Below are 11,757 nucleotides of genomic sequence, written 5' to 3' on the forward strand. Positions count from 1 at the left end.
ATATCTATATATCTATCTATATCTATCTATCTATCTATCTATCTATCTCTATATATATATGTATATGTATATATATCTTACATGTACCCATTTATCCAACAATTAGAGCTCTCCAAAAACAGAAACAGTTGCCTTGACATGTAAGGGATATTTTGTCTTACTGAAGGTCATGAGGCAAAGTCTGGATAGCCATTTGTTGGGCGTATTATAGTGGGGGATCTTCAATCAGATTTGGATCACTCAGACTCAAAGGTCTCTTGACCTCAGCTTGAGCTGAGCCTTGCAAAAAGCTAGGGGTTCCAACAGGTGGAAGTGAGGTCAGGGGAGCATTTCAGGCATTGAAGACAGCCAAGGCAAAGGCCTGGATAGAGAAGATGGAGTGCAACACACACAAACCAAACAAAGCCAGTCTGGATGGAGCTTAGTATGTATGAAAGGGAATGAGGTATAACCAGCTGGGAAATACATCCTGGAGGCAGACTGGGAAGGAATCTAAATGCTTAAGTGTCCAATGGTCAAACTTGGACTTTAGGAATATCAATCAGGGTTCTGTGTGGAAGACTGAATAGACAGAAGAGGCTGGATGCAGAGAAACCAATTAGAAGGCTATCTTAATAGTCTTGAATAACTAGGGTAGTTGTGATTTAAGCAGACAAAAGGGAGATGGATACAAAAAAAATGTTGTGGAGATAGATAAATTTGGCAGTTGACTCGATGTGAGGCATGAGTTAAGAGGGGAGAATGACTCTTAGGTTGTGAATCTGGGTGATTGGAAGAATGATGTTACCCTCAACTGAAATGAAAAGTAATGGGGGGAGGAGGTTAGGAAGCAAACAGTTTTGAAAACTGACTTACTGGAATGCCAGTTTTTTCAACACTAGTCATTCATTATTCTGGAAAAGTGCCTATAGTCAACTACAACTGCTTTTCATTCCTTGATGACATCTTGCAAAACTTGTCTCATATCTAAAGCCTTTACCCTCTCCTCCTAATCCAAAAGTAGCAACCAAGTTCTAAAGAACTCTGTGATAGCCCCTTAGCTTCTGTTATCCTTCTCACTGAGTTTCCATAGAATCCTTCTGAAAAACCTGCGTTTCTGCTTTGGATCTTCCATTTTTGAGAACAAAGTCATTGTGCAACTATTCCTATCCCAATGGTACTTCTCTCATTGTTGACTCTGATGTCTCGACTATCTTTTTAGAAGTGTCAATGTCTTCAGTGATAGCTTGGAGCTCCTGCTCACAAAGGGTCAGAGTTTGGTTAAGAGTCATAGTTTTAGGGGCAGCTAGGTGGCACAGTGGATAGAACACTGGCCCTGGAGTCAGGAGGACCTGAGTTCAAATCCAACCTCAGACCAAACACTTGACACTTACTAGCTGTGTGACCCTAGGCAAGTCACTTAACCCCAACTGCCTAAAAAGGAAAAAAAAAAGAATCATAGTTTTAACTGAATATGGTGGCTCATGCCTCTAGTCTCTGTTGTTGGGGAAACTGAGGCTGGTGAACTACTTGAGCTAGGAAGTTCTGAGCTGCATTAGGACTAAAACCAATCAGATGCATACACTAAAACTGGTTTCAAAATGGTGAATCCCACACTGTCTAATGAGTGAAGAATCAGCCCACATCAGAAACAAGACACTTAAAGTGTATGTGCCATTTAGCAATGGGATTGGACCTATGAGTAGCTGTCGTACTTCTTGCCAGGACAAGATAGGGAGACTTTGAGTTTGAGGCTTAAAAAAGTCTCAAAAAAGTGGGGAAGGGGAGGAAAGATCAGTCTTTACACAGCCTAAAAACATTGATTTAACAGGTGTTGCTCTAAAAAGCGAGAATAACTAAACCAGATCAAGTACACACAAAGAAAATCCATGCTGAAATGCACACATTTTTTTAGGCAATTAGGAGTTGATTCTCAAGATAGCTAAAAGAGAAGAATAATGATAAATAGAATTTACATAGCAAATTTTAGTCTGCAAAGCTTTTTATATGTTATCTTGTTGGATCCTCACTACAATACTGTGAGATAAGTAATATTATTATCCCCATTTTACAGATCAAGAGACTGAGGTGGACAAAGGTGAAACGAATTGTCCAGAGTCACAAAACTAGTAAGTGTCTGAGGCTGAATTTGAACTTCAGTCTTCCTGACTCCAGGTCTATTACTCTATCCACTGAGCCCCCTAACTGCCCAAATGAAAAAAGAGGAGGAAAAAGAGGAAGAGAAAGAGGAGCAGGAGGAGGAGGAGGAGTCATAAACAACAATGTCTTCTATACTGTGCGAAATTATAGTTACTTCTTCTTTCAAAGTAAATCTTGAGTTAAAAACAACAATAATCCTTTAACATTTGTTCAGTAATTGATGTTCAGGGTCCTGCATATTTTTTTTTTCTAATAGCAAGGCTTATTAACCTCTTTTGTGTGACAGACTTTCTCAAGCAGTGTAGTAAAGCCTGTGGACCCCTTCTTATAATAACGTTTTTAAATGTATAAAATAATATATAAAGAACCACAATGGAAACCAATTATATTAGAATATAATTAGCAACATATTTTTTAAAGTTTGTAGACTCTAGGTTAAAAACCCCTAGTCTATTCTCTGTTATAATTTGAATTCCTATGATATTTTTCTTTCCCTTTATTTAATTTGTTGTTCATCCTTTGTTTATTTTATTGAGTGCTCAAGAAAAATGACAACTAATGAAGAAACAACATGATTTTTAAATAGAAAATCTTTCTTTAGATAAAGGAGAAGAATCAGAGGGTATTAGGGAGATATTAAATGTCATAATCACAGAAATTAGAGCTGGAAAGGACCTTAGAGATCACTTGATCTGAGTCTTTTATTTTATTTATTTCTCTTTAAAATTAGGTAAGAAGTATTTTTATTATGAACTCAACAGTCACCAACAAATATTAACATTTCCATATGTGTGGGTGTTTGTGTACGTAGAGAGAGACAGTGACAGAGATTCAGAGAGAGACAGACAGAGAGAGAGAGACAGGGACAGAGACAGACAGACACAGTAGGGGGAGAAAGAGAGAAAGAAGAAAAGAGAATCAGAGAAAGAACTGATAAATAAAAGTAAGTATAGAATAATTTTACAGATATATACCTATTCCTGTCTAATGGTAGCCATCTATAGGGTAGGTGGGGAGAAGAAAAAAAAATCATATGATAATTTTGTTGTATATTTGAAACTAATAGCAAGTTGTTCATAGTAGATTTGAAGTTTCATGGGTGATCATCTTTTTTTATTGTGCTGTTATGGAAATGCTTGTTTTATTCCATAAATTAAAAGTAAAATTAAAAGAGAGGATTGTATACGGAAAGTATGCATCACATTTAACAAGATAGTACCAACACTGCTCAGCTTGTTGCTTTCCCCTTCTAAACTTCCTTTTATGTGTTTTTAAATGTTTCATTGAAGCTCATTTCTTCCTTTTGTTTCCTTTTTTAAATTGCCATCACTAACAGTATTCCAACACTTCCCCTCCTCAAACACACCCCCATCAGCCCTCTTCCCCATATTTAAATAAAAGTTTTCCCTTGAAACAAATTAAGTATAGTCAAGCAAAACAAATTATGTTGTGTCTGTCAAGTTAGAAAGTACAAGTCTTATTCTCTACCTTCAGTCTTTTACTTCACTTCCAAAAGGTAGAGAGAATGTTTCATCATCCTTTTTCTGGAGTTGTGACTATTCATCACCTTTATCAGACTTCTTAAATCTTTCAGAGCTATCTTTTACAATGCTGTAGTCAATGCACAAATCATTCTCCTGGTTCTGTTCACTTACTTTACATCAGTTCATACAAATCTCCCCAGTTACAATGCTGTAGTCAATGCACAAATCATTCTCCTGGTTCTGTTCACTTACTTTACATCAGTTCATACACATCTTTCACTGAATCTGTCCCATGAGTCATGTCTTACAGTACCATCACATTTCATTACCTTCATATACTATAATTTGTTCAGCTACTCCACAACCCTAACTCACTTTGCCTCCAGTGTTTTTATTATAACAAAAAAGTGCTACTATAAATATTTTTTTGTGCACATGGATCCTTTCTGTCATTGCTCTCTTTGAGGTATAACTCTAATAGTGTAAGTTCTGGATCAAAAGGTGTGTGAGGTTTGATGGCTTTTAGGTGGCTTTTTAGCAGTTCTAAACTGCTTTCCAGAATGGTTGTACCAACATTTCCTCAGGGTGCCTGTTCTCTCACATCCTCACCAACAATTGCTATTTTTCTTTGTCATCTTCGCTAATCAAATGGTTCTGAGATAGAACCTCAGAGTTGTTTTCATTTAAGTTTCATTTAATTTTTAGTGACTTGAATATTTTATTAATATTATTATTAATACTAATAGACAACAATAATAACATTATTGATAGCTTGCATTTCTTCTTTTAAGAATTTCCTGTTCTTGTCACTTGACCATTTATCTATTGACAAATAACTCTTGTTCTTACATATTTCAAAAGTTCCCTGATATTTTGGGTATCAAACCTTTACTGAAAAAAATGTGCTACAAATATATTTTTCCCTAGTTAAGTGTTTGCCTTCTCATTTTAACTGCATTGATCTTGTTTATGCAAAAGATTTTAAATTTCATGTCATCAAAATTATACATGTTATCTTCTGAGATCCTCTCTGCCCCATTTGGTCCAAGAACTCTTTCCTTATCCATGGTTTTAAAATTTCCTTATGAGATAATCTTTTTTATATGGGTCACGTATCCATTTGGAGTTTATTATGGCAAAGGGTATGAGTTGTCACCTTATTTAGCCAATTCCTTTCCAATTTTCCCAGAAGTTTTTGTCAAATAGTGAGTCCTTACCCTAGTAGTTGGTGTTTCAGGGTTTATTAAACATAGTGCTATTATATTCAGTTGCTTCTAGATTTTTTGTACCTCATCTGTTCCAGCAGCCAATTTTTCTATTTTTCTACTTGCACCAAATTATTTTAATGATTACTGCTTTGTTGCATAGTTTGAGATCTGGTGCTTCTAGACCACATGCCTTTTCTTTTTCTTTTTTTCATTATTTCCCTTGAAATTTTTGACCCATTGCCAAGATTTGTAGTTTCCATCTGCCATATATATCTCTTTCTCTTCATTTAAACAGCCATAACTCTGATGCCATGCTTTGACTACTGCAATAGCCTTCTGGTTGATTTCCCTGCCTCCAATCCATCCTCTACTCAGATGCCAAAGTGATTTTCCTAAAGCACATGTTTAATCATGTCACCACTCCCTCCACCTCCAATAAACCAATGACTGCCTATTACCTCCAGGATCAAATTCAAAATCCTTAGTTTGTCTTTTAAAGCCCTTCACAGTCTGGTCTCTTCCTACATTCCCAGTTTTCTTCTACTTGACTCCTCACCCCATCCTTCATAAACCAGAATCACTTATCTACTTTCTATGCCTCATACATGACACTCAATTGTCTTGACAACCTCATGCCTTTTCACTGATTATCCAGCATGCCTGGAATGTTCTCCCTCCTTGCCTCTACTTACTGGCTTTTCTGGTTTTCTTCAAGACTCAGAACAAATCCTGCTTTCTTCAAGAGGCCTTCCCTCTTCTCCTTCCACCAAAGCAAGTGCCTTCCCTCTGAAATTACCTCACATCTATAATGTGTGTGTATTGCATATACATGGTTGTTTGCTTATTTTCTCCTCCATTAAAACATGAGTTCTTTGAAAGCAGGGACACTATTAAATATTTACTATATAATAGACACTACATTAAGCATGGGGGATGCAAAACAAATAGTCTTTGCCCTAAAGAAACTCATATCTTATAGAGGCATGCAACATATCTGCACAAAAATGGATAGAAAATAATTATAAAAATAAATGTAAGATAAATTGGAGAGGGATATTCGCAACTGGAGTATAGAGAAATCTCTCATGTGGGCATGGCATTTTAGCTAAGCATTGAAAGGAACTAAGGATTTTAAGACGTGGGGGTAAGGAAAAAGTGCATTCCAGGTATGAGAGACAGACAGCTATGCAGAAACAGGGACAGGTGATAGAATGTCATATTTGACAGCAAGATCAGTTTGGCTGGGCTTTAGGGGGTATGAAGGCAAGATTACAAGCCTAGAAAGGTAGGCTGGAGCTATATTATGAAGGGCTTTAAATGTCAGGTGGAGATGTTTGTATTTGATACTAGAGAAGACTAAGGTTCATTAAGCAGGAAGAAACATGGTCAGAACTGGGCTTCAGGAATATCAGTCTAGCATCTTTGTGTATGGTATGGAAAAGGGAGAGACTTGAGGCAAAAAATGCCAATTAGGAGGGTATTGCACAAATCTAATTGATTGGTGATGAAGGTCTTAGCTAGAGAGTTGGTCGTGTGAATGGAGAGAAGTAGCTAGATGCAAAAGATCTTGTAGAGAGATACCTGTTGAAACTTGTGACTAATTAAATAAATGAAATTAAGTAGATTGAGGAGTCAAGGATGACTGAGATTGGGAAAAAGGGTGACTGGGAGAATGGTGGCACCATCAAAATAAATAGATTAATTTAGAAGAGGGTGGAATTTGGGGAAAAAAATAATGAATTCTGTTTTCAACTTGCTAAGTTTGAGATGCACAAGGAACTATCAGCTCCACATTTTTGATAGGCAGTTGGTAATATGAAAATGAAGCTCAGGAAAGATACTAGGTCTGGATATATAGATCTGGAAGTTACCTGCACAGAGATGATTATTGAACTCATAGGATTCACCTCCTTCAAGAATGAAGTCAAGTTCCAGAAATGGCATGGAAAGCCTTCTTGAAATAACCACTACTGATATTCTCTTTGAATATCATATAAGCTGTTTTCAATTCAATAAAAATACACACACAAGTATAACATAAATTATAATATCCCAGCTTCTGAAGCATCAATGTGCTTTTAAACACCCTGGACTTTTTCTATTCTTGTCGGGAAAAAGCTAGGAGATAAATCACTCAAAGGTATAATCAGTAACGTCAATCTGATGGATAAATGAATACAGGAATGTCTTAATGATCATCACATTCCACAGAGGGTGGACGTATACACATACTTTCCTCATAATAACACTGAGAGGTAGCTACTACAAGTATTATCCCCATTTTTACAGGTTAGGAAACTGAGACTCATAGAATTTACATGATTTTGCCTGAGGTCACAGTGCTAGTGACAAAGCCAGGATTGGAACTCCAGTCCAACACCCTTTCTATTACAACAGATTGGTTACATTTAGAGGGGCTTCTCACTAGAGGAAATCATTGGAAGGTGATTTTTCTAGACAAAATATGAGATTCTAGTATTTCAACTACATGCAATTTGATAAAGAAATTCAAGATCTGTAAAGTGGGAGAGTTGGACAAGATAACCTTTAAGGACCCTTTTAATTCTAAACCTATGATCCCCAGATTTTTCTGAACACTGAAGACTTGGTAGATGTTGTCAAGAGGGAAAATGCCTTGTGATCTATGAGGGCCTTCAGCTGCTTCAATAATTAAAACTTCTTAGATGGATTTGCATCAAACCATGAAAATAGTTTCACATAAAGCACATCAACTATATGGCCACTGCCCTCTGAGTAAATAAATACATGTTATGCATCCAAGGCAATAATTAATTGCTGTCTCCTAAGGAATACATTCACAACTTTAAAAGACAGCTTTTTGAACACAAAACATTGGAGAGGAAATAGATCATATGCATAAACTCAGGAGGTGGTACATGTGCCATAAAAAGAAAAATGTTGGTAGAAGAGATCAGCAATTTTCAGGAGAAAATATTTTAAAAGAGCAATAATGCATCACATGGCCTCAGGTAATTGTATGCAAATGAGCAGCATATGGTTAATAAGCATTATGAACTAGAGCTATTGTTATTATATTAAAGAGGTAATTAGATATTAAGAAGACATTATATATATGTGTATATAAGGTAAATTGGACTTTACAGGTATCACTAGGAAATGGTACAATGTGATGCAGCAGAGTTAATCTGCCTTGTACATATGCAGGAATCCAGCTCTATCAATGTTAAGCTGTGATAACATTTGCACTAGCTAAGCTGGAGTGCAAACCTAATATCCACTTAAGTTCAAGTTTTCCAGGTTTCTTTGAAACTGTCTGGTGCAATGGAAAGAACATGAGGTCTAGAGTCAAAGGAACAAGGTTCAAAACCCAGCTCTGCTACCCATTACCTGTATAACCTTGGCTAAATCCCTTAAACCAGGGGTGGGCCTTGAGACCCCATCCCTGAACCCTCTGCTCCATTTTGCTTACCTGTAAAATTCCAGGATTGAACTAAATGACCTCTAGGGTTTCTTTCAGCTCCAAATCTTTATCTCAGTCGATTTTATAGATGAAGAATTTAGGCTCAGGAAGGGCATAAAAAACAGATCACTTGTCTGAACTTTCAGTGTGCTTTCCACTACATCAGGGAATACATTTTCCTTTGAATGGGAACCACAGTCCTATGAAAGGAGTAGTCAAGGTATGTATTATCTTGCCTATTTTACAGTTAAGAAAGCTGAAGCTTTAAGAAGTCAAATTCAGGATCCCCGAGCTGGGAGAGCCAGGACCGTGATTCAGTCTTCAGATTCTTGGGCCTAAATTCTTTTTCACTACAGGATGAAAAAGTATCAGGAAACATGCAAATTCCTTAGAAACGAGTCTCTGTTTATTATCATTATAGGCATGAATCATGGCTCTAGAGTGAGAAGGGAACTTAAAGGACATTTAGTCCTCCACTGCCATTTTACCGATAAGGAAACTGAGGGTCAGCAAGATTAAAGTGACTAGCTCAAAGTCACACAAATGGCAAGGGGTAGGGGATGCATTTGAATTCAGTGATTCTGATTCCAAGTCTAGAGGAGGCAGAATTTTCTGAGGAAACAGGATGACATCCTGCGTGTGTGTAGACACATATCCTACATCAGGGTAGTCACCAAAGACAAAGAAATATGGATGTGCGTGTATATATGCACCTTTATGCAGAATTTTCATGAAATGCATCTGGAAAAAGTTCTGCTTTAGAGCCCCTGGTGGAGATTTCTCAGTAGGCTTTAGGAAGATTAAGCAGAGTTTAAGGGGAGAGTCCCGTACATCTGCTTCTCTAGGAGTCGATTGGGGTCTCCTTTCTCACTTCTCCAACTTCCCTCCTCCTCTTCTTCCCTTTTCCTAAGACTAGATTAAGCCTCTTTTTTACAAGCAAATGCTGACTCCTGTGAGTCCTGAAACCAGTCATGCCTTCTTCCTGCGCCCTTGAAAGTCACTGATTTAACAGTTTATTTTTGCTTTTCTTCTTCAGCTAAATAAAAGTTGTCCTCGGGACCAAAGGAGCTAAGGCTCTAGACCCTACCGGATGCTAGTTAAGCGTCCGTTCCTGAGCTATCCTCAGCCGCGCTTTTGGTTCCAGAGTTCAGTTTGAGCTTCCAACTTCCCTCTCAGATAGGAAGGAGATTAGAGAGAAGTCTGGACCCTGCACTGGAAAAGAGGACGCTCTCCTTTTAGAGAACAAAGCAGTTTTGTATGGACAGGTAGAAGTGGAAGCAATGAAAATCCCTCTTCCGTCTCGGCTGCAGAACAGAAGCGGGATGAGCATGAGGCAGGGGAGAAGGAAGTGTTGAATTCGTATCCATACCAGATTATGTATTAGGAAGTTGTATTGGGTATGAAATTGCGCAATTGTAAACAGATCTCACTGATAAGACCAAGATTTGTCCCTTTGTTGGAAAGAGGAGGAAGAATATTTTATGAATTGTTGCAGTGTGGTGGAAAAGGAGCAGGGCGGGGGTGGGGGGGTGGGGGGGAGAAGAAAAGATTGATGAATGAGCTGTGTGCTCTGAAGTGGAGTGTGCGCGCGCGATAGAAGGGACTTGCATAATTTCCCGCTGGTGCAACTGGAAATTGATGTTTTTATTCCCAAAGACTGACGAACTAAAATAGGGAGGTGGTGGGCTAGTAGCGGCCAGGGTGAGCACAGGGGTAAAGGAGAATTGAGATGCCCTGCCCATTGAGGAGAAGAGCCGGAACGCTTAACAGTTCCTGCTGTCTCCAGATGTTCTGCTGAGGGACTAGCGGGAGCCCCAGCTCCACCCTTGCAGCAATGATGCAAAAAGAACAAATCACCGACGTGGAAAAAAAAGGGGGGGTTGGCACCAGGCGATAAGCAGCCACTGAGACGGGAGCGCCTTTCCGGGGAAAACAAATCCAGCATAAATAATTGTGACCCGCTCGCGGTCCTTGCAGACTCCTCACCTACAAACCTTTGCGAGCGTTAGGAAAAAGGAAAGGGAGGGGAAGAGAGAAGCAGGGCTAGAAAAAAAGCAGCCCCGGGACAAACATTGAGTCCTGGAAGGACAGTCAGACGGAGACAGAGAGATAGGGAAGGGTACCGAGGACAGAAGGAAGGTAGGGTCAAAAGAACGAACGAAAGGAGGGACTGCTGAAGGGAAGAAAAAAAAGACAAAGTGTACTGAGGCAGCAAGGGACTCGAGAAGGAAGGTAGACGTTAAGTGAAGAGGGCAGGGTGAGGTGGGGGCCCAATGGGCAGCACGCGTTTCCCTGGTGGGGCTTTGCCCGCCTGGACAGCTGCCACCGGTAACTCCAGTCCTTGGTGGCCTTCGGCCAGCAGCCCCACGGAGGCCCCCAACGCTAGCCTGTATGTCTCGGGGGGTGACAGTCGCAACGAGGAGCTGGCCAAGCTGGAGATCACCGTGCTGGCTGCCACTTTCGTGGTGGCTGTGCTGGGCAACAGCAGCGTACTTCTGGCCCTGCACCGCACCCAGCGCAAGACGTCTCGGATGCACCTCTTCATCCGCCACCTCAGCCTCGCCGACCTGGCCGTCGCCTTCTTCCAGGTGTTGCCCCAGCTGTGCTGGGACATCACCTACCGCTTCCGCGGCCCCGACGGCCTGTGCCGCGTCGTCAAGCATCTGCAGGTCTTCGCCATGTTCGCCTCGGCGTACATGCTGGTGGTGATGACCGCCGACCGCTACATCGCGGTGTGCCACCCTCTGAAGACTCTGCAGCAACCTGCCCGGCGCTCCCGGGTCATGATCACCGCCGCCTGGGCGCTGAGCTTCGTGCTCAGCACGCCCCAGTACTTCATCTTCTCCATGATCGAGGTCAACAACGTCACCAAGGCCCGCGACTGCTGGGCCAACTTCATCCAGCCCTGGGGGCTCCGCGCCTACGTGACCTGGATGACCGGGGGCATCTTCGTGGCCCCGGTCATCATCCTGGGCACCTGCTACGGCTTCATCTGCTATCACATCTGGCGGAATATCCGCGGCAAGACGTCCACGGTGAAGAGCAAGGAGGAGGAGGAAGCGGCTGTCGGCGCCTTGCGCAAGGGCCTTTTGTCGGCCTCCTGTGTCAGCAGTATCAAATCCATTTCTCGGGCCAAGATACGCACGGTGAAGATGACTTTCGTGATCGTGACAGCCTACATCGTGTGTTGGGCGCCCTTCTTCGTGGTCCAGATGTGGTCTGTCTGGGACCAGCAGTCCTCTTGGACAGGTAAGTACCTGGGGGTGGCCGAAGGAAGAAGGGAAGAGAGAGAGAGACAGAAACAGAGAGACAGAGAGACAGAGACAGAGAGAGACAGAGACAGAGAGACAGAGTCAGAGACAGAGACAGAGAGACAGAGACAGACAGAGAGACAGAGAGTGAGAGACAGAGAGAGACAGAGAGACAAAAGGAGAGACAGACAGAGACACCGAGGCAGACAGAGACAGAGAACCCAGATAGAGAG

General features: G+C 40.9%; 1 protein-coding gene across 1 annotated transcript in view; it reads left to right on the top strand.

Annotated features, from left to right (window-relative positions):
• The first annotated feature begins 10,546 nt into the window (after nt 1–10,546).
• AVPR1A (arginine vasopressin receptor 1A) overlaps nt 10,547–11,757 on the top strand; it is a 9,055-nt gene continuing 7,844 nt past the window's right edge. Inside the window, exon 1 of the mRNA XM_027854189.1 lies at nt 10,547–11,522. Coding sequence (XP_027709990.1) covers nt 10,547–11,522 — 976 coding nt within the window. The remainder of the gene's footprint in view (nt 11,523–11,757) is intronic.

The sequence above is a fragment of the Vombatus ursinus genome, unplaced genomic scaffold, assembly GCF_900497805.2.
Source record: "Vombatus ursinus unplaced genomic scaffold, bare-nosed wombat genome assembly UNPS02010320.1, whole genome shotgun sequence".
NCBI classification, from domain to species: Eukaryota; Metazoa; Chordata; class Mammalia; order Diprotodontia; family Vombatidae; genus Vombatus; species Vombatus ursinus.